Raw genomic sequence first — 27,549 nt, 5'->3', positions numbered from 1 at the left:
GATCGACCAATAGCCCGGTACGTTATTCGCATTATTTCTGAAGAGAATCAATTGCGTTTCCATTATTCAGAATATTCGTCGTATCGTTACTGCGCGTATATTTATTTTGGCTGATTTATACGAGCCCGTCTCTATTTTCACGGGGTCTCGATCGATTAACGGGATGGGAAACTTCAGTTATTTCCATCAGTATCATACGCTGATCGCGCATCCATATTGCGGACGATCCATTTCACAATGATGTGCATCTCATTCAAAGGGAAAATTGTCTAAATCATTTCAATTCAATTACTCATTGAAGGTCGTTTTTGGATGAAAATTCACCGGGTTATTCGAGGTCCGAGTCGATCCGTTTCCCTCTTAATAGAACCCTCATCTTTATAGATCAGAAAAAACTAAATATCCGCTTAAGGAGAGATACATCAATGCGCATGATTATCACTGAAAACTATTCCACACTCTTAATTCAATTGAGTTTATAAAACCCTGTAAAAAATGTTTGTACAATAAACAGTGTCTTCGTTTATCTATAAACTCGTAGGTGCTTTTTAGTAGAAGCACTCAAGGGCGTTCACCTGGTAATCGAGTTAACAAAGAGATTTCGATTTAAAAAATTCTAATGCAGTAATGAATAATAAAAAAATGTCCTGTAAAAATTTCAAGGGCTAAGAATACTTTGTTCGTGAGAAAAAAATTAAAACAGATTCTCCAAATTAACACGGTCTCTTACGAGTTTCAGTGGTTTTCCCGTCTTCATATATAAAGTTTGCAGGCATTGACAAACAGTTCTTGCAGAAATTTCCATGGTAGACAAATACCTAAAGAATTTGTTTACAGTTTCGTAAAATTCATTCAATACTACGTTTTCCGATCGACGCAACTCACACTAGGAGCTTGCAATAAAATATGAAGGACGATAATTTTGTCAATAATAGCTGCATAGACAGCACAGGTTACGAGGTCGCGGCGTTGCCAAACTCACTGGACCGACTAAGCTAGGCCCGCTAGTTTTTCTTTCGACTAACTCGATACCAGATGAATTTCCTTAATCAGGAATATGTGCAACGTTAAATTGCTCGTATAGGTATGGCTCGTTTTTTCCTCTTTCGACAAGAATATTGTTGAATCGTTGAAAAGTATGAGTGGGTGATTTGTGTGGATGCAGAGGATGCAAAAAATCTCGTGTGAAAGAAAAAAACTCGAAGTATTTTTGGTAAGTGACTGTTTTCGTGACTAAAAATGCTGATCGCAGTTTCATATGAAGCAATCTTGATTTGGCGTTTGTTTTTAATTACCCCGAATTGTCCACGTCCATCAGATGGCATCTTCAAGTAAGAATTGTAGAAATGGAGCATGTTAGTGTTACGTTGTGTCATAACTTACTGGTATTTCACAATGGAGGGTGAGAAACGATTATAAATTTTAATTGACCTGTCAAGCTCGATATTTCATCAACGAGAGTTATGCTAATAATTTTTTTTTTCGTTATCATCAATGACGGTAAACATCACACTACATTCAGATGTTGGACTGTGTGCCTAACGTAATTTCGATCGTCGAGGATCGTTTTGGATAATTGAATTCGATTTTGGACTAACCTGGTTGACGCTCTTCTGCTTAATCACATCGAGAGGTAGTTTATCCTTAACGTAGTGGAGATTCAGTATTTCCCTCAAGTGTTCTTTGTCCTGGAGGATGTGACGAACACCTTCCTCTTCCCAAGCCGCATTGCTGGGTGCGAAGAGCGTGATGCTGCGTTGATTCGTCAACGTTTGCATGAACCCATCACCGAGATCCTTTATGACCTCGTAGAGCTTGTACACCGGTCCATCCTCTTTGTCCTGAACGAACATGTTTTTAAATCTCATTAGTCGTCGATATTCGAGCGCACAATAATTTTCTTCTTTTCCACTACGTCATGGCTATTTCTTTTAGCTTTTAATTGATAGAGGGGAGAAGAGAAAGAGGAAAAATGGCTATTAGAAACTCAACGTACACAGACTGGGAAAAACACGGAACACAAAGAAAGGATCGACTCTAAAGTCGATCCCAAGATAGGAATACCGAAGCGTTCAGCAGAGCCGGGAACTTGGGATCGCGTAGCGTTAATTGTATTTCACGATCGATTCTGAACGCTGACTTCGTTTTATTTCAAATTCTAGATCAAGTGACTTTGAGATTGAATTAGCGCTGTCGTATCGAACGGAACGCCAAGAGAATGAGCAATGAACAAAAAGATGCGAAGTTCAGAACGCTCTTATCTATCTTGGAGCTCGGATAATCGATAAGACAAAACGGTTTCGAAAAAGCCTCGCCATCAACGTAGAATAATAGTTTCCGATCGTTCCCTTCACTCGATACTGAATGCAAAGAAGTTAGCAACACTTTGTTAGTTAGGCAATTTGGGTTACTTCGTAGAAGATAAAGCTCGCGACGAATGAATTAGCCGCATTGTGAAAATTTCATTGAACCAGGGACCGAGTAACCGAGATGATCAACGATATTATTGCAATCAGATTTCCGTGGTATCGCCAAAGTCACGAGTCGAAGTGTGCAATTGGCGAAATAGAGAAGTCTCCTCAACGCTGCTACCGGTAAAACAAGGGAAAACTCTTGAGCCCTTCGCTGATCCGCGAAAAAGCGATGGGAGAGGAGAAGACGGAGAAAAACGTAGCGAAAAGGGACAAAAGAGAATGAAGAGAAACGGGTTGAATAAAAAAATCTCGATGATCGTTCTCTCGATCCGGCTTATTTTTCCGACGAGCGATTACACGGAAACCTCGCCTCAGACCTATCGTTAATCTCTCTGCTTTCATTGGGAAGGGTTCTCGGGCGAGGAGCGGAATAACCGTATAGGATTAATCGTTGAAGCTGCGATAAAAGGGAGGAAGAAAAAAAATACTATTACGGCAGATTCCGCGAAAGAAAGTCGGGGGAAAAAAATACGAAGCACGAGGTGCAAATAAAAGAGGGACCGGAAAGGGATATCCGAAGACAGTGTTGGGACGTACTGAGCTAACCACTAAAGTATATACTACAGTGCTAATATCATCAGTAATCATTATTTTAGCACTAAATCGTATTGAAAATAAAGAAATCACAAGATTAATTCATATTATTGAAGGACGGAAAGAATTTTTTTTTTTAATATCTATAAGTTAACGATTATTTATTAATAAATCTTGGAGTGTTCACAGTAAAAAAAATCTTTTTCTTCTATCCCCAGTGAGCGTATCTTTCTTGTTATTATTTCACTCGTATCATCCCCCCTTGTACAGGGTTGTGTTGATTTCTTTGGCTTTCTTCTTTTCTTTTTTTTTTTTTTTTTAATCTGTTCGAGCAAGTACTTACGATGTCCTACACGACATGCAGAGTCCAATAGAGACATGCAAAGCACCACAAAATAACATCATTGAGTCAATATAAGAGTCGTTAACCACATATAGACAGTAATATAATTAGTAAATAAAATATATATTTTGGTTAACGTTAGTAACTAAGGCTGGCATCAGAAGAATTTTATTTCTCCCTGTTATAATAATCGTTTGAGCATTTCATCTGTCAACCACTTAATTTTCTCGTATAATTTGCATGCCACGGGAAAAAGAAATTCACGTTAAATTCTTCCTGCTTTTTTCAACGAATTCATGATTTTTTTGCATCTGGGATGCATCACCGACTGCAGCAAACTTTTCAGTTCGCATCGTCAAAACTCAAGGTTCTTATCTCGGTGTCAACATTATGAAAGAACTGCATCTGGGACGGTCAAGTTATTTCAGTTCTTTTCGATCATCACCACGTTTTTAATCAACGAGTGGCTCGCGACTCGATCTTCTCGTTAACCAGAGCATTCGATTCCTTCGTTGAATTTTTTCGTTTTGAAAAAGTAACGATCCGTCGGGAATCTACTTTCGGACCTTTGTTCAACGATCGATTTTTATTCGAGACAAAAATTAAATTATCGATTTCAACTGTCACATCTGGAAGATCATGCCACGGTTTTTACTGGTTTTTTTTTCAGAAGCATCGCGTGTCAGTACATTCGGGGATGAGTCATTAAAAGCCTCTTCAGAAAAAAAAAACTGGACCAAACATTTTCTGCGGTGTCAAAGCACGCTTCGTCGCTCGATAAATAAAACGAAATTAAATGAAAATGGACAAACGTTGAGAAACCCATCGATTTTTCCATTTGATTTCGTTCCTCATTTCACCACGAAAAATATTCGTCTCGTGAAAGCGTCTGGTTTCCCGCTATTCATACGTCATTATTAATACGTGTGACTTTAAAATAACAATCCGTATATTTCGATGCTGAATTCAAACGTTGTGCCGAGATGGAAAAAAGCCCGATAAAATAGGGGAAATTGTAATATTCCATGGTTTCGTCGTACTGATAAACGATGCTTTTGACAGTGAATATGTAATTCTGGAAGGCAATTAAATGGCGGATTTCCAATTCGTCGCTTTAATCGATGCAATTTCACGTTCCACTCTCGGATTAAAATGTTCGTTCACGTACAGGGATAAATCCTTTGAATAGTACGACGCAATCGATCGAACGTAATTGATGCTCACGGTTAAATCGGACCTCGTTATGCAATTCTATTTAAGTACTCTCCGCAAATTAGAGAACGTCAAATAACACGCGACCGCTTTCAAATCATTTCGACTTAAAATCATAAAAAACTCCCAATATCCGAAAACTTAATGAACACTTTCGTGTGACTTTTATCGAACTTTTATCTTAACTCGAAACATCGTAATAAAAAAACGATTTAATCGATGTCCGAATAATTTGATGCGTTTGCACGAAAACTCTTTCAATCGGTAAACGTGCAAGACAAGTTTACCGTTTTAGTGAGCCAGAAAAAACTTTCGATAAAACCCATATCCTGTAAATATATATATATATCATTTTCGATAAGAAAAAATATAACATTGAAAAAAACGAGGTAAAACTAAATAAATAGAGAACGTGCCCACGAGAAACGCCATGAAGAATATCACGAGAATTCAATATTAATAGAAATCCAATTTTTTGACTATTTTGATGAAATTGTGAATTTCAGTCGTTGAGCTTTTCCTTCATTCGTGATCACATGACGTTGCGTGTGGCCAAATTCGCGTACCTCGCTACAATATCTACATTCTATTATGGATAGTTTTATTTATCATTTTCGATGATGAATCAAAAAATATTTTGTTACCGTAAGGTCGAGTTGAAAATTGAAATTGTCAAAAAAATGACAAGGTGACATGATTGAGCGAGTTATGTGGAATGTGGTAACGGCGACTTTGATGAAATGCGCGGATTCGAAATGTTGCAATGCTAAAATTACTTAATGTGTGATATTATGACCGGATATTTGTGAGAAAAGACGCATGAGCATTATTTCAACGACGTGAACGAATTTCGAGTGTCAAAATGGGCTCTGCACCAGCGAGTATCATTTACCATTATTATTATGGACTTCTTAATGTTCGTCTCAGTGTTCTCGATCAATCGTGTACGGTGCTTTCCACTTTTTTGTTCATTTTTTGTTCAATTTGTCATGCAACATCCCTATTAAAAGTACAAATACACACACAAAGGGATTGATGGATTAGCCTGTAGCGTGCATAATGGCAGATATTAAGCGAAATTGCAGTCGAGTGCGAAAATCATTGTGGCGTACGTTCAATATTCACGAGGCAACTGCACACGTGTGATTTGTAATGAGTATTTAAAACCTTCCATGCTTCGTTTGTGGGAAGAACAACAGATTTTCATAAGCAATAAAACTCGACGTAGTAAAAAATAAGTATTCGAGGCCCGGTATGAAAAATTCACTAGTATTTTTCTAACCGAATATTTCAACAAACCGTGACAAGTGACACGTGTATACGCACTCAACTTTATCGTGCAAACCGATGCTTTCGTCGTTTCATTTTGTGCCACATTTCTAGTCATTTTCAGCACTATTTTTATGGATACGGCCGAGCGATTTAACTGTGACGGGAAATTTTTTAGTAAAGAGTGACCTCAATTGACGCTTTTTTCAAATATTATTCGTTTTACAAGCTCCGAAGATGGCTCGCGAGAGAATTTTTTATGCCATTTAATAAGTCATATATTTATTATTATACTGTACGATATAGTGGGCAAAAATTATTATAGAACGCTGTCCTTTTAACGATTATCTTTTGTCTTTATCGCTGAGGCATAGTAAAGTGCTCTCATAGAGGAAAATATCGTAAACAGGTGAGAGCTTCACTATGGCAGGATCGCCGAGGTTTTATACGTGCCTATATCCCCTCGTTCGTTCAGCCACATTTCCACCAACGTTTGAACACACTTCTGCGTATATGTACGCAGCCATACCGCCTCATATGTACATACTTATGTGTGTTTGTGTGTGAGAGAAAAAAGATTATTGCGCTTTTTCTGAAGCATAATCGTATCGTATGCTTGTGCACAGTAGTTAAATGCACAGCGTGTCATCGAGAAGAGTCGCCTGTACCATTTTGATGGTTTTCCTGGGGATGTATACCGGTTCCTATATAATCGTGAGTGTTGCCCATCCCCGAGAATAGATATGGCTGAGGATATATTCGACAATATAGCTTTTCCTCTCAGGACGATCTCATGAACTATGCTTAAAAATGTACCGCTCGTAAAGATATTTCCGAAACGTAATTGTGAGAAAAACCTGTTTTTACAACTTTACGTGCACAAACAACGTTTAATGGCCGGTGCTGGACTCGAGTTCACAGTCAAAATGACATGGAGAATTACCCATAACGATATTATTGAAAGAAGCGTTGCAAAACTGTGCGAGTTGCACGGAATGTTTCTTCGAAAATTCTCTGATTGATATTCCATCATTAATTCTAAGCTGGGTTATTATTTGTGGGGCAAATACTCGAATTATTATTTTTACTCGTCTTTTGTTTCCCGTTACTAAAAGTTTCTAAAAGAGAAAAGCGTTTAACATAAACTGATACTCGACAGAAATTCGATTGTTGATGTTCGTTTTCTCTTTCCGAAAATGCGGAATTTTTTTAAATTTACTACCACGCGGTGACGGTGCGGGGTCGCTCGAAAATTTTTCACGTTTCCGCGGATAGGATCGGGAAATTCAGTGATCGAATTTCCCGAAGCATTTTGGCGTTGGAATTTAAAAATTTTTATCGGTACGCTCCCATGAGCCGCGTCGTCATGGTTTCGCGAAAGCGAATACAACGCGTCAATCTTCGCGTGTGAAGTTTACTTCTTTACGCTCGGATTTTCATTCCCATTTACCGGAATAGATTTTGTTCTCGGTGCTCGGTACCGATTTGGAATTGACACACGGGGAATTTCTAATTTATCAAAAACGCTTCTGGAACTCATCAACTTGCATGAACTGTTTCGTCCTTTGTTGGTTTTTTAAATATCAGCTTTCCAGTCGATTTTTCGCATCTTTTTGTTCCTCCACCGAAAGCTTTTATCATCGCTTCACCGAACGGTGTGAAAAAAGGACGACTGTACGTTCGCACGAAACAATTTACACGAAGCAAGCTTACCATCCGATTTTTTTAATCAACGGCCTGTTGCTTTATTTTTTTTCCAATATCTATTTCCGTTAACTTGCTCATATCTGCATTTGACGTATATTCTTGCCTTGCATCGTGTTCAATATTACGAAAGTTATTCAGCTCGATAATTGCGTTTTACTGGATTCGAAAAAATGCTTGACTATTTTTCGTCTTGGAGCTTTTTTCAAGCGAGATCCCTTATTTGGAATATCGAGTAGTTTTTCATCGCTTTGTTTCCCTACGGTTTACAAATAATTTCTACTTTTCTTCCTTTCTCTCTCTTCTCCTCCGGTGAAATAGTTACCGAAGTGAACGTTCCTTCCCTTTGAAACAATTTGCATGGGAAAAGCTTTACCCATTCGATTTTTTTAATCAACCCTCCGGGAGATGTTTTTTTTCGTCAACTTCACTGCTCTTCTGATCCCTTTGTATCCGCGTCAATCGTTTGAATATCAAATGAGATCGATCGATTCGGGCTTGTTTTTTTCTTTTTATATTTCAACACTAAGACGAATAGAATTGTTCGTTAGTGAGTCGTGCGAGGATGAATTTTCAGAAACACCAAATCAAGACCGAACAAACTCGAAAATTTTTTCTTACGTTTTACAATCGATCAAATATTTCATGTGCAAATTCCACGTTCATTTCCGTACACTCTCAACGTCCCTAATTATTTGAATGTTAATTTACATTTTTTTCTTCATTCTCTGTAATTATTATGGATCCTTTTTACATTGAGAGAACAAAATTTCAAACCTGTTAGAACACGAAAATCGCAGAAATTTTTCGCCCGATATGTTAAAGCCTAGAAAACTAGAAAGCTTAGAAACGAGGAAAGATTTTGCTGCGGAATGGTGCAAAAATGCTGGCCCGAAATCGTAACGTTTTGTACGAAATACATCTTCCTCAGTCTGACTCATTCGCTTTAGGAACATTTCCGTGCGATTTATACATATATCTATGTACATACGCGTACTCAGTTAAAGGCGAGTGTACAACGAAAATTTACGACTTTTGCTTGGTCGTTGAGTCTTCTCGTGTCTCTAGTGACTCCCGGTGTGCTTTTGCACAATGTTACATGAAAGTATTGGTCGCAGAGACGTGACAGTGTGCGAAAATACGAGCACATACACAGGTGAGAAAAACTTGGGAGTGTCTTATTCCGCGACAACGTAGCTTTTTCAATGGAGACAGGACTATTTTTTATTGCAACCCTTCCTGCGATTCCATATCTGGTCGCTGTACGAGGAAAAGCTCACAGAAACTTATATATAATAGAGAAAGAAAGAGCGAGAGAAAGTCGTGCTGTTTTCTCAGTGTTCCCTTACACATCGTACACGGTCCGAGTAAACTTTACTACCGCACTGTGTTTTATGACTCCACGGATGATTCGAGACTGCATACATGTGTGTACGAACCATTTCAGGCCAAATCGACAGATCCGTCAACCCCATCATTTTCCTCCTTTTTTATTTCGCAGGTGGAAAGTGTCACGAGACGAAATGGAGGGAGAATTTTTTATTGAAACTCATTTGTGATTTATATATACAATTCCTTTACTCAGTGATTTTTCTTTTATCAACTCGTAAAAAGCTGACTTCGACATTACGCTCCGACTGTCGTTTTTATTTACTTTTTCAATTTCTTCGTGCTGCTTATTTATCAAGTTGGTTTTAATTGGATTGCGAATGTGGCAAAAACAGTGAGTTCAATCTCGCCGTTTTTCTGGGGCCAGCCACTCTCATTCTGACTTTTCAAAAGTTATTCGCGATTTTTTTCATCCATGGCTTCGTGCAACGATACATTTTTTTCGAAAACACTACGTTTTATTGATGCGAAGTACATTTTTATCGAAATTTTACGTCATTGAATACAGAAAAAAGTTATTATGGGCGGAGCTATTATCGATCTCTCCTGGAGCGACCTTTATATTCTCTCAGTCTTGAGATTGACTATATACGTCATCGTAATAGTTAGTATCTTACTGCCACCACCCCTTTATATATCTGTACATTTACGGTAGACACTCAAACTTACTTCGCTGAGTAATTGATCATTAAAACGACGCTATTATCACGGCTGATATATTAATTGAAAATTATGATGGTCGTCAGAGTGGAAGATTTCTATTCGACATTTTAATAGGCAAGTGAAGATTGCTCGGCGGAAAGGGAAATATTTTTCTGTGCAAAGACTTCGTTCATTTTTCTCTAAATATCGAAACTTCATCAATGGATGGTTGCGGTAAACATAAACAATACAAAACCGATCGAACCATGTTTTGCTTGTTTTTCTCATAAATGAAAATAACAAATAGTGGCTGCAAAGATATTGATTCTTAAAATAAAAGGAAGAAGAGTTATCCTCGAAATTTGTTTTTTTTGTGTTCCACGTGCTGTAAAATAAAAGGTATGGGAATTAACTTTTCATGCACAAAGATCGTGATGATATACATTGAATAAATAAACGTGCATAGTGGATCGTAGAGTTGATTGATCTCAGTGCCTGGGCAAAACAATTCAACATATGCGAGCATATGATTTGTTGTCGAAACTCAAGAGCATCATTTGTACAATTTTTTATTCCTAGTGTTTGATTAAATTAATTGTTTGATTAAAAAGGAAAGAATTCTGAAACAGAAGCGTCTAATCGTATTTGCTTATTTGTTAATTCAATGAAATATATAGTGCTCCTCTAATAGGGAAAGTGAAGGGAAACCAAATGTTCATTCTTCCAACGTAATTTGACTTGGGTTTAATGAAAGATGCGAAACTTAATTAGCACATGATTTAAAGATATCAAAGTGAAATGAAATTTCACCGGCAACTCAATAATGGAATGCGCGTTAATTAATGAGAGTAACAGCAACACCGGGATCATTTCGAACTAATTAAAAATGCCATATTTTCTTGGGAATTCACATGGTTGAGTGTATAATAAACGCTTTGGCTTGTGACAGTGTGCCTTAAAAGCTATCCGAAAAAAAACGTATAGCAGTCCTCTCGCATGCGAAATTATGTTTGTCAAAAAAATGGTGTACGCGACCCAAGTGTGTACAAAAACCACATAGAAAAATGAATGAAAAATACAAAAGTGGCGTGAAAAAAGCATAAGCCCAAAAAACAAACTAAACACATAGAACATCTAATAACACACGAAATGTGAATGCGCAGTGCAAACAAACATGCAGTACACGTGACATTAAGTGCGACGCACGAAAAAAAGGACGTTCTCACTTGCTCTGTGAAAATGCTAACATTGATTTTTCCCCTTCTCCAATAGCTCATTTTCCTTTCACTACTTGCACGGAACATTCAATATTCATCAGCATTCGTGATTTTGCCAATGACAAATACAGCGAGAAAAATGTGTGTTTATTAAATTTGATAACTGTGTCCACATTATTTCAATAATTATGAAATAAACGCCAATGGACCAATGCCCTAGTGGAATGACATGGCTGAACGCGCGAGTGATAATGTTATTGATTTCTGGTAACGATAGTATCTAAGGACGGTAGAATAATGAATAATAAATTTGAAAAAACGAAAAAAGGCCATCTTTAATTCATGATATTTCCTGATTGATCGAAAATGGATACGATTCATTTTCAACTACGTCGCACATGATTCTGTTTCTTGTAACATTGTGATGAAATCGAGAACGAAGTGCGACATAACGAATTTCATAATACGTAGGATAATATTGATTTTGAAACAATGAACAGGTTCGAATGGTAACGTTTGAAAGAAACGAAAAAATAATGATCAGGAAAAAAGTAGATTTTGTGATGATAAAGTGTGTGTGTGTGAGAGAGAGAGAGAGAGAGAGAGAGAGAGAAAAGGGCGTATGTGAATTACCTGGAATGACTGCACAGAAAAACCAGAAACCAGGGTTGGTCCGTGTAACATAAGAAGCGAACAGAAAACAGAAAAAAAAAGATGACTTGTATTAAGTTGTTCGCTGCAGTCGAGTGAAATTGGTACCAGTTTCATGGTCTCTCGTTTACCAGCTTAATCTTCCTTCGTTTCTAAATTTGAACGTTCGTGAACGATGCGATCGAGCAAAATATATATATATAAATAACCACAAATTCAAGCCTTCTCGGTATTACGAGCTAATTTATTTGTACAGTTATGACTATAGGCTTTGAAAAAACGAAGGAAGATTCTCAAAGATGCTGCGAGCACAGAGATTTTTTTCACCAATCTGATGACGGGTTCTGGTGCTGAAGAGTGAAATTTCATAAAAAATATATACAACTACGTATATATATTGTTGTTTTTTTTCGTGTGTCATATTAGTAATGAATAAACATAATTTGTATATTTTTTGTTGCTTTACAAAAGTATTTAATACACATCTCCATGTAATCGTTGAATGCTGCAAGTGTAATGTATATAAACAAGTATTTATCATGTTACGTCGACATGAATCCCAATTTTTTAAACTTCTCCATATTTGTAAAGAGCATCCCTTCGAAGCGAAGGATATTAAAAAATGTTCAGTCCATTTTTCGTTTGATGAAATTTTCACTGCACTTTGTCGGAGTGAATCCATGGAAAAGGATTAGTTTATTGAACCAAAAAGTCGCCTGGGTAATTCTGCACGTGTGCAAAAAGTTTCGACTTTTTGAATTTTTTCTACTCTACGTTCCATTTGATCCTAAAAACGTCAAATCGGATAGAAGCAAAAAAGTGGACCAATGTCGTCGTATGTACCGGATAACTCGCTATTTGGTGTTCGAAATTTCCGAAGAATGGCGAGTTATCCGGATGAAATATCGTGGAAATATGTGAAAATACGGAACAAAAAGTGTGATTTTGTCTCCTTCATTCGGGATTGAAAGTGCACGATTTTAGAGAGTCATGTAAATCCACAGGCCCCACAAACCCTTTGTCCAAACTGATGTTTCTCACGTGATATGTATTCTGTGAAATTTTCATCATTTCCGAGCTCGTGATTGAATTTTGAGTTGGGATGAATCCGACGATGGAAATTTCATGTGCGACACATTCGCAGACTATCCAGTATTAAAATGTTCATGTACGATTGACGATTCGCGAATTTTGGTTTATTTACTATACAACGAAAATTATAGAGGGGCCTTGTAACATGTGGCATGTGTTCACGAAACGAGCGATAATCAAGCTCGACGAAGACGTCGCGCTCGATAATCGAACGTGTAAGCTATTTTATGACGATGAATATTTATGAATTCGTCGTGTGCTTGTGCGTGCACGAGATATTTCGGCGTTCAGGTTGCCCGAAAGCTCTTCGATCCTACACAACGAGCCATTTCACAAGTTCCTGTGTAACTGCAGCGACACATGTAAATAAATGATAAACATTTATGGAGCAGATGATTATTCCATACATTGGAATCGTCATTGCACGACGATTAATGAAGTAAACGCACGAGAATCGCTGCAGTAAACCATACAACCTATTAGTCCGATATCGCAAACTAGAATTATCGATGAGAAAGCTTTTCATAGTCGAAATTTAAATATTTGAATATTCCACGACCTCTTAGCCGATCAGAACTACTGAAGTTATATTACTTTTTGAGAAAATACGTTTCGCGCACATGCTGACAGGATTTTTAATCGCGTTAACTCGGTGTGCATTCGGTGCATACCGAGTGGAGAATGGAAATCCTGAAAATGCTTTTAGTGGGATGAAAAAACTTTTTTTTAATTTTACTCATCCTGCAGTTTGTTGAATAATAATATTTGAAAAATTTGTTTTAATAGTTCGCTCATCCGGATTGATGAGAAATTTTTCAAGACCATGCTTCATGGGTCGAATATAAAATTATTGAATGCCTTGTCTGTTTAAAAACTTCTTTTTATTCTTATTTGTCCACAAAACGTTCGTAGTAACTTTACGCACTGATAGTCACGTTAATTTTCGAACAAATTGAATTTTCCAAAGAGCAAATACATCATAGATGATCAGAGGCAAGAACTATTTCTCGAGATTTCGTACATGAGTATTTCGTAGCCCGGGAAGAATGTGAACGAGACTTTGAATCACTAACGACCCGTAAATAGCAGCAGACGCTCTTAGAATTTACCGTGTGACTGTACGAAAATGCGGCATTTTACCGGAAAATTTTTGGGCGAAGCGCAAGTGGGTATAAACGATTTTCGCGAGAAATGAGCAACAACCGGATGCTCGAAGAATGAAGAAGCGAGGACGAGGGGAAGAAGAGGCTGGAGTGTAGGAGCTTTTTTGCAGGCGCGACCCTTTTAAGAAATATCCCAAGAATTCAGCTTACCTTCGCAAAGAAATCTCAAACTTGTGATGGTATTTCCTCGTTCCTCGTGAACCGGCTCGAACTATTCCGGCGCGTTCACTTTTATACCGCGTCTCAAATTTTCCATTCGATACGTTTGATTTTGTCAGTTTTTCACGAATACACCTCGAATTCTGTTTGATCTTCGAAAAGATTTTCGTAATCTATCATTTTTCCGAGTCAACGCAGTCGGAATATGCGATTTTTGTCGAGATTCGACGATACGAAGTAGGGTTTCGGCCACTGGGAAATCGGGCGTAGAAAACATTTAGAAAAACTTGCGAGTATATCACCGTTTTAGAAAAACTACCACACCGGAATGAACGGGAAAGCTGTTTCCTCTGTTTTTCTATCAGACTTGAACCTTCCACGGTAATTTTGGAATTCGATTGTTGCCTGGAGATTCGATTATTTCCAGTCTTGAAAAAACTCTCGACAGAATATATTTCGCTGCAGAAAAGGAAAGAAAGACGCAGGAGTTCAATACCTCCGCGATGGGTTCGTTCACCACACTCTGAATGGAACTTGGAAATATTTGCGATCGCTTTGACAAAGGTTGTAAGAGCGCTTTTCATTGCGTAAAGATCACAAGTTGCAGGAACGTTTATTATCGTCCGTGTACAAATTCATTGAAGACCGAGTAGCCCCAGGGACTCAATCTACAGTTTCATTGGCTGTGTACGCTAATTCGGTATAAACGAACGTCGTCCGTGAGACGAGACTTCATCATCGGACGAGTTTGTACGCCATCGGAGCTTTCATTACTACGTTCCGGTACGTCGCATAACTTCAAAATGATCCGATATTCATTGCCTTTGATATATGTGTGTATTGACGCCTCAAGGCTGATCATGAACTATGATCCAGCTGCTGATAACCCGGACAGAATTATTAGTCTGTTTATTTGCTCAGCTGGCCGCAGCGTGAGTTTCTCGTCCGAATCCGCATTCTGTGAATTTTTCAATTTCACTATTTTGTTGGATGAATTTTTTTTTACGGTTCATGGAAATTTTATTCCCCTGTTTTTTTTATTAATGATTTCAATTATATTTTTACTTTTATCAATGCGCCGGGAGCTGTTGAAATCTGAGTACGAGCTTGCAAATATGGCGTAGATTGGCAAAATCAGAATTTTTTATTTTATTATTTTTTCAGGAAACAACGAAAGTTTTGTTTGCTTTTTTATTGCTTGTTAATAACATGAAAATCCCCGGGAGAATTTAAAGAGCAGGAAAGCCTTGGGGTAGATAAAGTGCACTCTTTTGCTGCTCTTGCTAGAGACGTTTAGAAGTTTTTTTCTTTGCTGTACTTGGGAGTGTTAAGATCATGAGACATGGACTTAAAAATCGTTGGAGATGCTCTCGAAACGACGACGCAACAAGAGCGAGGAAACGAGACCCTCGTGAGGAATAAAAATGAGTCGTCCAACATCTCTGGAGGCAAATAAATATTTTACACTCACTTACGTTTATTTTTATTTATGCCACTTGTGCAGGCCTCGTAAGTACGAGTTGCACTCTTCACCCCTTAACTTTTTGCCTCGGTTCGTTCATGATTTATAGATGCACAGGGAAAAATGTCGTTCCGGTGGAAGTGAAGGAAAATACGAACACGAAAAGCGTCACATGAATAAACTGGTTTTTACGTTGTCTCAGATGTCGTTATCGCACCAGTGAATTTGTAGTTTCGATGTAATAACTTTTGTTTCACACGTATGTGACCGGGAAGCTGAGAACCTGGACTGTCCCAACCCAAAGAACATTTTGCTGGACGGAGACCTGTTATCCAATCATCGGCGATGAAAAATCCCAAATATTTATTTCGTCGTACGCCCGTAGCATGACTCTCTCAAATCGATGCACTTGGAATGAGTAAATATGTACACTATAATTAAATAATTATAGCGAAAGAGGAAAGAACGATGCAATGAATTTTCCGTTTACTCCCTTTTACAAATTCCAAAATCGTACAATTACTTTTACACAATATTTTCAATACTTTCCTTACGTTGTGAGCAAATTTTAAAGTACAGATTATATACAGGAATGCTTATTTACGGGGCGCAAATTACGCTCGAATTGCGATGAAAAAGAAATGAAAATGTAACAAGTGACGTACGAACATTAGCTTATAATGTTGCACAGAGTTTTCCATGACTTTGTATTTTTATTCAACCCTAATGCGAGCTAGCGATAAAATGAAATGTTCCCAATGCTCGTCATTTTTTGACCAATTTAAATATGTACAATCGCCAAAGTTCTTCTCGTCATGTCAAAACGATAAAATATTCTGCAATAGAGAAAAAGAGTTGAACTTTTTATTCCCCTTGTGACGTGTACAAAAAATACATCGTGGAATAAAAATCGTGGTATTCGTGGTTCGTAGAGGACCATAAAAATGTAGACATGTGAATGTTGAAGTGTAATCGTGTATAGATTTAGAGAGAAGGGGCTTTTGCGAACAGAGGCATAAATATATACGATAGTAATATGAATTATTAATAAAAAACATTTGCTAATAATAACTTGTATTACTCTCATATATATTGATATTGATCCAAAGTTATAGAGATATATAATGTATATAGACGCAGTGTGAGGCACAAGAGGCGGTGCAGTGACGGTAACACGTTTCGTGCTGCCCTAAAACATCAAATAAAATCCATTTCTTTTTTCCTTTTCGTCTCTCCAATTACTCATTTTTATTAAATCTCTTACGCTTTCATCGATATCTGTCGGTTGGTAAACGTCTCATTCGCTATATACTGATTATAGTTGATGAGAAAACCTGGAATAAATTGATTAGTACGGGCTACCCGATCAATCGAGACCTCGTGAAAAGAATAAATTCGTTCTTTGGTCCATAAAGTATTGGGGCAAAGTACGTTTATTTCATGGTGTTTATCCTTGATCAGTATGAATTCATTCTCGTCAGAAAGGAGTCGATTGAATCGGGTCGACTTGTGCTCGATTACGAATACACATAACACGGACGTGATTGGCAACGTTTAACGATCAAAACGCGGGTAGATCAAAGAGTTATTACTGGTATTCAATATCAATTCGCCTGAAATGATGTGAAGATTCATAGAAATGTTTGATTATTTTGCAATTCGCTGAAACGTCGATTCGCTTCATTTATTTCCAATTATTTTCATCAGAATTCTAATTTCTGTGAAGCATTCCAAAGGTATTTTTTACTCGTGGAATTTGGGAGTAATATCAAGTAAAGTAATACGGAATCAAGAGACGCGGTTTTAATGAGGTGCCGTAGTAATGAGCGGAGCTTTCGCTTCGTACTTTCGAAAAAAAAAAAAAAAAAAACACGGTGAATTCTCTTCGAGACCCGATCTCAAGAACTCTTCATAAAAACTTCGTTTTCTTTTTCTTCATCCCGGATTTGTAGGAAATAAATGAAGAGAATTCGAATTTTTCAGCGGTATTTATTTATCGAGCCAATTTGAATAATGAGAGTCAAACGCCTCATGTTCGACATTCGAAAAAATTGTTCGACGGTAGCTCCGCGTGCGGATATTTCATTGTTTCATGATGAAAATAAGTTGTGAGACAAGGCCTGCAGATATCATGCGAGCAGAGAAATATTTATATCGTGTGTACGCATAACATTTATGTAGAGCTATAGGAAGAGAGATTCAGGGGTGTGTCGTCATTCATCTACCTCGAACCGTTTGCACTTTCGTATGCTTAACTCTTTGATCCAAACGACGTTTTCATTTATAGCAAAGTGAGGCTCAGGTGCTAACATTAGGCGACACGTGCCTGCGCAATATTATTGCTGTAAAAACATCACTGATACACATTATAAATCATATTCTTATATCAATTACGAACAAACGTGTCTTCTCATCGTGTCTCTTTGTATTATATGAGTCACAAACTCTAACAGTATCGATATGTGTGAAGATGAACGTGGTATGTAAATGAACGTTTCATTGTATCGAAGAAAGAAAATCAGTTTTTCATGAAAATGTGATTATTTTTAAATAGCACAGTTTTCTTTCATGAATATAAAATAAAAATTAGTCTCGAGAGGGTCGAGGTAAATTTTCTTCGGTTTACAATATGGAAATCCGGGGGGGAAACCTTTTCTGTGGTCATGCAGGGCAGCCTTGTGTCGTTGCAAAGTTTCGATCTAATATCACTGTTTCTTAGCTAAATGATGTTATTTGAGATAACATTGTGGACATTCAGCGAATCTATATTTCACGGCTATCAGCAGGATCAATATTTGTCAGCCGAGGCGAGGAATTTCGCTGCATATCGACGCAGCGAGGTAACGGATCGCTGTGCAGTCGCCATTTCACATGGCAAGCATGAACAAACTTATCAACAAATATGGAGAAACATATTTTTGAAGACTTATTCGGACCTCGTCGGGGTTAAAAATGATAAAAATCGCGAGTTATTAAAAATACTAAACGCTCTCTCGTTTAGTGCCTTAATAAACAGCTTAACGTGACTGCTAATTAAATGTTGAGATTATATTCTGTTTCATTAATTCCCTGAACATAAAAAATAAATGTGTATAAAAACATCAGCACGTAAAATAAGCGGTTTTTAATGGTTTCCTGCAAAACTGGACTCGCGAAACGAGAGGCCACCGAGGGCCTAGAATCGTCCCAAAAGAGTAGTGAAAGAATAATTGAGAAGGATAGAGTAAATTCATTGCACAGTTAACTTTGATATCAGTTCGAAATAGCGAGTGTGTCTATTTTCAATCCATCAGGTTTCTATAAGTTCGGTATATAATGATCGAGTTAAACATGTCATCTTTTTTCAGTAGTATGTTAATTCTATTTTTCGTATCTCTATTATTGGATGCACAACTTCAAGTAAAATTATTTTATTCCTGGAGATTCGTGTTCATATGTCAAGGGATTTGATAAGGTAATCGGGATAAGTACAGTGACAGATCTGTGATCCACTGTCTGCTATTTTTCCTCCCAACAAAACGATTCACAGCTGTACGAGTAATTTTATTGACGTTTTGTGAATTCTATTCGTGAATTTAAGACAATTTTAGCCAAAAATAGTTTTATGCTTGATTGAAATAATCGAGAATCAAACCGTGTAATGATGGTTAAAATAGTAGAGCCAACGAGAATCGAAATATTAGATAAAATTTTGAATACTCTACAAAAACATCTTTTACGTAACATGCTTAAATTAGAGAGCTCAATTTCTCAGTCGATCGCTTCGAAAAATGTTCATCATTCTACTAGATTGACCACCGGTCACCGATGATCGATATCTCATACTGACGCGCATATCTTGATTGTCTACTGACTTCCGAGAGATCGGGGGTGTGAGTGATTGACGATCGAGTTCGAGTCAAGCCATGAGATACTGCTGTCTGCATCTCTGATCGTGATTCCTTAATAATTGTACGATACGATTGTTGAGGTTTCCCCAACTAAAAGCCCTGACCTTCGTTGTCGCTGCATTAATTTGTGCTCGCAATAAAGAGAGAGAATACAAATTCCCCTGAGTCGTAAAAGGAACGGTCAATTTCCGAATACGTGGAAAAATTTAATGATGATCCAGGCACTTGGACTTGCTTGACAGAAGGAAAAATGCGTTGGAAATTCTGAAGAATCGAGAATACTCGTGGCAGTGAAAGTGGTCGATAATAGTCAGACATCGAGGATGGTTTTTGTCAAATATGTTCACGCACCGAATGACTGTAATGGTGCTATTAAATCTCGCAGAGAAAAGCTTCAATAATGGAATCAAGTATTTATGAGATCGCGGAGGACTGAAACTAAAAAATGAAAAGAAAGCGAGCAGAGAATGTGAAAAAATAAGGAACTCGGAGTAGTTACCGGCGGTAATGGTCAGCCGCGTTCCAGTAGTTACGATATAGCGTTAGCTTTGCCGGTGTCCTGCGGTCTTCGAAGCTCCAGGGATTTGGGAATAAATCGGCGGGCAACTTTTCTCGAAACGAACGAGAGAAAGCGGCGAGAGCTGAAGTGAAGGAGAGCGGGCCAGGTTCAAGAAGTGGAAAGGGAAAAGCGAGGACGCGTTTAGAAGCCGAGTTTTTTCGTTCGTTGCCTGCGACACAGTACGGCGATACGGGAATACCCGCAAAATCCGATTTACGAACGCGATCGGACCTCTCTGTACTACCTCGTCGTATTTATGCTGCCGTAAGAGAAACCCCGAGGACACCAAAGAGAAAATATACAGGAAGCAACAGAACGAGAAAGAGAAAGAGAGGGAGGAAAAGAGAAAAAATAAAATAAAGAGGCAAACCGTAGGCGGACGTCCGAATGGAGCTTTGCAAAGTCTTCTTTACAGTACACCGATGCGAGGAGTTGGAAAAAAAAGCACGATGACAACGCGTAACGGATGACGGATAATGAGAATTGGCGACGCTGCTCAACGGAAGAAGGGTATAAAAGTTTATGTGAAAATATAATGAGACAAGCTTTTTTTAATCCTATACGAAAATAATCAAAGTTGTGACTTCATCCATAAAATAGGAAGGTATTATAACAATAATTGATATTTTCAAAAGCAGCGTTACTTGGAAAAAATAATTAATCAATGCGAATCAATAATTAAACATAATCGTACAAATACGTAATATACGAATCGTAAAAAAATATAGAAATAGACGCATGAATCTCTTTTTACGTGCCGTTCAAACTTTTTTCTCTGTTTTCATAACTTTGAAGCTTTTGACCACAAAAATGGATTTCAAAGTCTTTCGTGCCGTAAGAGAATTTAATATCGGTGCATAAACCTCTTTCCACGTATATTCGCGTATGCATTTAGTTTACAAAAAGTGCTTTTTCGAGATAATTGCCTAATCCAGGCACGGGTGAAGAACACGTTGAAGCTTCCGTCTCCCCGTTTAATTTGAATATAATTATGAGTTTCGGGTACGGGATCTTTCGCCAAAAATGGGTAAATCTTCCTCGGTTCTCTCGGTTCCGCATTCGTTCGAGAGCAAGTTGCAATATTTTTCTTTAATCGCCCCCGGGGCCATCAACTTCCAACGAGATTATAACCAACATGCACATAATTATGCGGTGCTTCCAAGGATTGTGTTTGTATCCACTAATAACGCGCTTGCTGGTTGTACTGATGCGGACATGGTGTAACACAGACGAACGAACGAGAACCGAAGGAGCTTGCCGAGCTCTCGTGATTTTCCGACTGACTGATATTTTCAACGCTAACTTTAATGAGCAATAACTAGGAAATATTCGCACAATATTATTACCGATTCAGAATGCTCATTCGACGGTATAATAAAATTTCGAACAATAGCATTGAACGTGTAATCGAGCGACTTTTAACTCAATCTTCGACGAAAGACTGAACTCAAAAGCTTTTTCCGGAGCGCTGAATAGCGAATATTTACAGCTCCGAAAATGATTGGATTCGTGCCACGCATAGCTTTGAAAATGTTAAAAAGATCGAGCCGGTTTTCCCTTAATGCGGTTTTGAAATGAAAAAGAAAAAAAAACGTTTCGTCATACGACTACGAAGGGGTTGGAGGGTCTGAGCAGCAGACGACATTCCGTGTACTCACAGCTCCAGGATTATTATTATTTTTTATCGATAATGACCGAACGGCTGGAGGGATGAATAATGAGAGAAAGTGGAATACTTGAATTACGCTTTGGACACGAAGATAGGAATTATAAATTCACGTCATGGCACGCGTTACGGTGGTGCATTAGTATTCGCTATGGAAAATCCGTCGGGAGGTGAGCCAGGGATAGATGGTAGAAGGGGGATTGTCGCGTTGGCTGTTTCCAGCCTCGACGTGACGTACGTAATGGAGCGCGACGGTGTCAAAGGGTATGACGTTGTTTTGACGTGACGCAGAGATGTAATCAGGGTGTTTCGAGGATCCGAAACTCTCGTGAACAATATATTCGTTTGTCATTATGAATTTCCAAGCTTCGTTCGTGGAAAGGAGAAAGGAATGGAAGCTCAACGAACAGAGAGACAAATTTCATTTCACACGCGCGGTGTAATTTGTACGGTTATATCCACTCAGATGCATAATTGGGCTGAATGAAAATCTGTCGATAAAACTGATCGACCATAATGGCATTGTACGGTAAAAGGATTCGCGAAATTTTATTTTCCGATGTTCAACGAGGAACGAAAGAATTAGTCACGTTTGCAATTTTTTTATGCAGCCGCTGTCGATTTGGTGAAGTGTCGCTGCGGTATTTTCATTCGATATGGAAAAGATTAAACAATAAACAAATGAGCTTTTAGAGGGATTGTTCCATCGAAACAGCATTAGCTTTTTAATCGAATCGCGTATCTATTGGATAAACATTTTCAGCAATCCATTCGATAAATTACTTCACTTCGTTCGGTGATTGATGGGATTTATCGAACGATTCAATATCAATCAAATCAATCTGTTCGAGGACATGACGACCTGCGGACAAAGTGCCTGTACTTGACGAAAAAACTGTTGGTATTCTTTCAGCCGAAAATACTCGAACAATAAATTGTCAGAGCAAAATATATATTTTTTTTTAATCTTTAATTTGTCATTATACGCTGTTATGTAACATAACAATAAATAATTTCGTTGGCGTGATTGAAGAAGAGATCAAGTAGGAAAGGAGTAGGTTGCATGCACCGATGCGAGCTGCTATTGGTCCATGTGTGAGTCAAATTTTTATTTTTTGGGTATTTTGTTTTCTAGTGGTTGAAACGTTGTCGAAAGTCTAGCGATTTGTATTTTTTTAGTCTGCGTGTGATGCGATTTCTGTCGAGTAGTTGCGTTGCTAGCTGGTTTGGGCATTGGTCGACAAAATATGATTAAATATTTTTGTCGGTGCATTTTGTTTTTCGAAAGTCTTCCTCTTAGGCATATCAAAAAATCACATTGGAATATGTAATTAGTTTTAAAACTGAATGGAATTCAGATCTATGGCAAAAGGAGTTTCTTGTCATTTTTTCTCAATTCTTTCGAGTCAAGAATTAAAGCATCCCGAATTTAATGGAACTTTCGACGAGTGTTTCAATGAGTGTGAAATGTTTCGTGAAAGGATTTCAAGCAATAGTTCTCGCTTTATCTCTCTTTCTCTTTGCTTCTGTTGAGAGATTTATATTTCCGAAGTTTTCGACCACTCGAGTGTAAAATCAACGTCGAAGGAACTTTGGCTGCCCCGAAGATAGGGTTTCGAGTGTTTGCTATATTATCGTAAAAGTCAGCATTAGAATGCAATTATACTTGAGAGATAATGGGGTGCCATTAACACGTGCAACTCGATTGTCTCAAGAGGTTTTTTTCTCGTTTTATGTCTGATGTTCGTGACATCAAAGAATTTGAAGGAGAGAAAAGTTTTTTCTTAAGTTTAAATTTACAGGTAGTTCGTTCCCATTTCCATCATTTTTCCTTTCTTGTCGAACGAAACAGTCGGGTCAATATTATTTTTCTCGTTTATAGTTCAATGTGTGACCACAAAAAGTTGAATGCAGTGACAGCGTCGGAGCAACAATTCCATAACAAAGAATTACCTCAATGCTATAATGGCAGTAATTTTCACTCTAAACACTTAATTTATTGACAAATTTTTCCTAAACCTGAAATACATTTTCTACGCTCTTTATAAAGAGCCAAAATAATTTTTTTCCCTGCACTTTTTAGTCCACTTAACGTTTGAGTACCAGATCGAAACTTTGCAACAGATAGTAATGGCCCAATCCTGATTGACCTTAAAAAATCGTCGAAAGAAACGATACGATTATAAGACGCCATGGTACTGCTGGCAGGCAAAAAAAGTTGAGGCCCATAAAAAAATCGTAATGCGCCTGTAAATTCATTCTCAGGATTAGTTTTCCTGAATACTCTCACTCCACTTTGAGCCCCGAAAGTAGCTGAAACTTATCTTAAAGGGAGTTTGATTTAAAAATAACGAAATAGATTATTCACTGACCTCAAGAAACTGTTGGACTGTCGTGTCGACGACCATGAGAGGTCTTTGAATAAGATGAACAACGCCATTTTGAACAGGAATGTTGGCCTTGAGGATCTCAGCCATTACAGCCCCAGTCGGATAATTTGGTGGACCAGCGAGAGTGTTAGATTTCACGTAAACTGGAAGTAAAAAGAAAATTTAATGAAAACTTTATCATTTGAAAATGCCTTTTTCTTTCGATACACAACAAAGTGAAACGGTTCGCAGGAATGTAATTCACGAAAATGATCATCAAATTAATGACGAATTCTTACTTTTATCCTGCTGAGCCACGAAGCTCACAGTGACTTTGAGATTGTCCGAAAAGGCGAGCGTGTTGTATGCCTTGTCCCTTGGAGTTGGAGCCGTGAATAAAACGTGACCGGGTATAATGTGTCCATCGATAACTTGGGAGTCGACTTTGTGGGGTCGAAGATTTGGCTGGAACGAGCAAAGTTTATCAAATAAAAATATGCCCGTTGAATCTGTCGCAAGGTCGTCAAAGACGCATCGAATCTACATGAAATAAAGAAAAAAGAAATTTTTAAAATATGATTTAGGAAGATCGATGAAACGATTTGCTGGTTTGGATTCCACGATTTTTCTACAATGCTCCTTGGCATTTAACGTATACCACGCCACTGTCGAGATTCAGTTTTCCTCCACCGTTCAAACTTCGTTCGTAAGAGATTTTAATTACTTCCCCTAACTCTCGAGCTTCAAAAGATTATTTTTTTTTTTTTTTTAACGAAATAAACATATTTGCACATACGTTTATCTCTGTGAGGGTTGAAATCAACGAAAAAGTAATCGCATACTGCTTAAACCGTTTGTATAATCCTGGAGAAAGGCAACACCATGTTAAAGGGAAGATTGCGGTTGCTGTTGAGCAGACACAAAAGGGTAAACGTTTAATTAGCTTTCGTCGACGACATGGACGAACGGAGAGAGACAGGAGCGAGAGAACGATAGGGACAAGCGCATACAGTGGGACAGGCATTCGTCTCCCTTCATTAATTACACCCTAGCTCGTTCGTGCGCCGTTTCCTTCCGCATTTGACCACCTGAACTCTCCATCTACATCCTTCTACCTTTCGCTCTCTTTCTCTTTCTCTCCCTTTGTTCCTCGCTTCCCCAATGTACAAGGTCGTTGGATTTTGGCTCGAGAGTTGATGCGCGTTGGTCACGTAACCATGATGAAGCTTCGTGTCAGGCTCACTTCGAGTGTTTAGACGCATTTGACCAAAGACAGTTTTACGTAACCGACAGTAAACCCAACAGACTGTAAACGGTGCATCGAAGGCTGAACGTACTGAAGTTAATTATGGATAAAGATAAGCTATTCTTGTAAATTATAGTTTTAAACTATTTTTATGATAATTTACTCACTCCAGTGAACCAAAAGCACCTGTCGAACGTGTTTTACGAAAAAGTACTCGTGCTATGAAAAATGTTCGTCTATCGTTCACTGCTCTTCGAATAATGGTACATTTTTGAGGAATCCAAGAAAATGGAACACTCATAAAAACTCGGAAAAGTTGATTTTTTTATGACGTCGAGAACGCTTCAGGTACGCGTGAAAAATGTCTCAAAAATCAGCGATCGATTCGCGTTTGTATGACGTTAATTGGATGGTTCTATGGAGCGAGGCAAAGGGATGAGCAGAAGGACGAGCTCGGAAACTCCCCTTTAAGCGAAAGATTACACACCACCGAGTATCTCCCGCGTAACTTTACCAACCCAAGCACTTTTTCTCATAATTTTTCTTTTTTCACCCCCCCAGGTCGAGACCAACACGGTGTGAAAACTGTCTGGGAAAAGTTCAAGGGACTTCTGAAATCATTGATCCACGAAGATATTCATCCTCAAAATTAGCATAATCGGGCGTTGAAAAATAATACGTTTTAGGTTATTCGAAGAGTTGAAAAGCATGGGAAAAAACTGAAGAATTACACTCTGGTTACCGTGGAAAATGCGGAGTGATTAAAAGCTCTTAACAGTCTAATCGAAATCTGCATTGCAATTTTTTTAAAACTTTTTTTACATGCTAATTTGTACTTCTTTAAAATAACGATACGAACAGCAGCATACATGAAAATCATTATTTCCCTGCAATATTTTGAGAGAATCAGGTCTACGAGTTGCATATCTTTGCCTATCTTTTGCCATCAATCGAAAAAGGCGACAGCCAATATTCCGTGACGATGAATCCTGGTTTCGTGACTGCCCAATCCTGCTTTTGCTTCTCAATTCTCAAGCTCCTGTTTTGCCACAGGTGGCAAGGATTGAGGAGCTTTTTCGCGTACGACTGACATTTCGTAACACCTCGAACATTCATGAGTTTTTATGACACAAGTTCCAGCGTTGAACATACGTTTCGAAGCATGTATTTCTTACGCACATGGATTTGTACCTATCGAAAATATTATGTGCGGTGTCCAAAAAGAAGGTGAGAAAAACGAGAGAGCGAATCTTGTCTCGAATTCGAAACCCAGAAATTCGAGCTTTCCTGCATGTTTTTATACGACACATTTCTGTATTCTGTTCCTCAAAAAATGGGGGAAAAAAAAAACATTTTTCCTTGCCATGTTTACAAATGATTTTCCAAAACGGAATGGGGAAACTCTAGTTGATCTCTTAGTTTCATTTTCTCTCTTTCTCTTTGCCAATCTATGAGAACGAAACTCGAAGATCCTCAACGTGTGTATGTGTGTGTGTTAAAAATAAAAATGAAACGTCTCCTTACACCGTCGATATCTTCCGTGTCTTTCAGATGCTCTCACGCTTCAGCCATTTCACAAAATGCGAAGAATGCGAACACGCCTATGTGGCGTTGCGTGCGTATCCCAGAGAGCATTTTTATTACATTTCTATTTGAGTTCGCGTCATTCGTTTTTTCTTTTGAAATACGGTATGTGAGTACGATATTATAAGTGAAATTGTGTAAGGCTTTTTGTATGTTGGGTCGTTCGGAGTCGGATCTTTTTTTAATATCTTTAGACAAAAAAAATGTTGGCCAATTTCATTGCCTTTTTGTCATTGTGTTCGTCAAAATCATGAAACCTTTTCCACTCCTTCGTTTTTTCAACTTCTCAGCATATATATTCAGCGTTCTTTAGAACTCTGTGAAAAATGCATGATTCTCAACGTACGTTGCTGTGAGCTACGTAAATATCATTGAGCCAGGGAACCTTCGTACGATGGTTCTTTGATAAGCGCTGTAAACAGATGGTTTTGAAGGATTTCACGTTAAGCGTTCGTTGTTTGTTGATACAGAGAAAACTCCAACGTGACGTTAACCCAGCACTAGATTCAAATGCGATGGGAGGAAGACACAAACTGGCGTAATCGGCTTCCCACTGACGTACTAAAACCGCTTTCCTCCGAGTCAAATACCATCTCATTTTCTGAATACACAAACCCTCGCATGTATCGTATTTTTTTTTGAACGACGAGGTCAAACGACTGAAATTCATTGATTCGAGAGATAAAATAGAGATCGAAGAAATAAAGTGAAGTTCAGCAAGACACATTTTTGCAGGGATTATACAAAGGCAGTTTGTTTTTTTTTTTGATGAAACTATGAAAACTCAATAATTGGAATGATGCACAGCTAAATATTTACCTTGAACCCCTCGTCAATGGGAATGAAGAAAGTGTAACGTCCGTCTGCTTTAAAAACATCTTCTTTCTTGTTGAGCATCATTCGTTGGCGAAACGTTCTGTAACA

General features: G+C 38.1%; 1 protein-coding gene across 8 annotated transcripts in view; it reads right to left on the bottom strand.

The window, feature by feature from the left end:
• Fas1 (fasciclin 1) overlaps positions 1-27,549 on the bottom strand; it is a 253,351-nt gene that overhangs the window by 23,540 nt on the left and 202,262 nt on the right. For 3 of the 8 annotated variants that reach the window (XM_043432981.1, XM_043432987.1, XM_043432988.1), the window contains exons 5-11: positions 27,445-27,541; positions 24,095-24,260; positions 23,799-23,959; positions 11,418-11,426; positions 3,352-3,357; positions 1,599-1,841; positions 1,296-1,325 (exon numbers count right to left, since the gene is read on the bottom strand). In XM_043432981.1, the coding sequence (XP_043288916.1) occupies positions 1,296-1,325; positions 1,599-1,841; positions 3,352-3,357; positions 11,418-11,426; positions 23,799-23,959; positions 24,095-24,260; positions 27,445-27,541 (712 nt within the window). The remainder of the gene's footprint in view (positions 1-1,295; positions 1,326-1,598; positions 1,842-3,351; positions 3,358-11,417; positions 11,427-23,798; positions 23,960-24,094; positions 24,261-27,444; positions 27,542-27,549) is intronic. The other 5 variants (XM_043432986.1, XM_043432989.1, XM_043432982.1 and 2 more) reach the window with 4 other exon arrangements.

Source organism: Venturia canescens, chromosome 1, assembly GCF_019457755.1.
Source record: "Venturia canescens isolate UGA chromosome 1, ASM1945775v1, whole genome shotgun sequence".
Taxonomy (NCBI): domain Eukaryota; kingdom Metazoa; phylum Arthropoda; class Insecta; order Hymenoptera; family Ichneumonidae; genus Venturia; species Venturia canescens.
The sequence above is the reverse complement of the archived record's forward strand: the minus strand, read 5'-3'. Positions and strand labels throughout refer to the sequence as shown.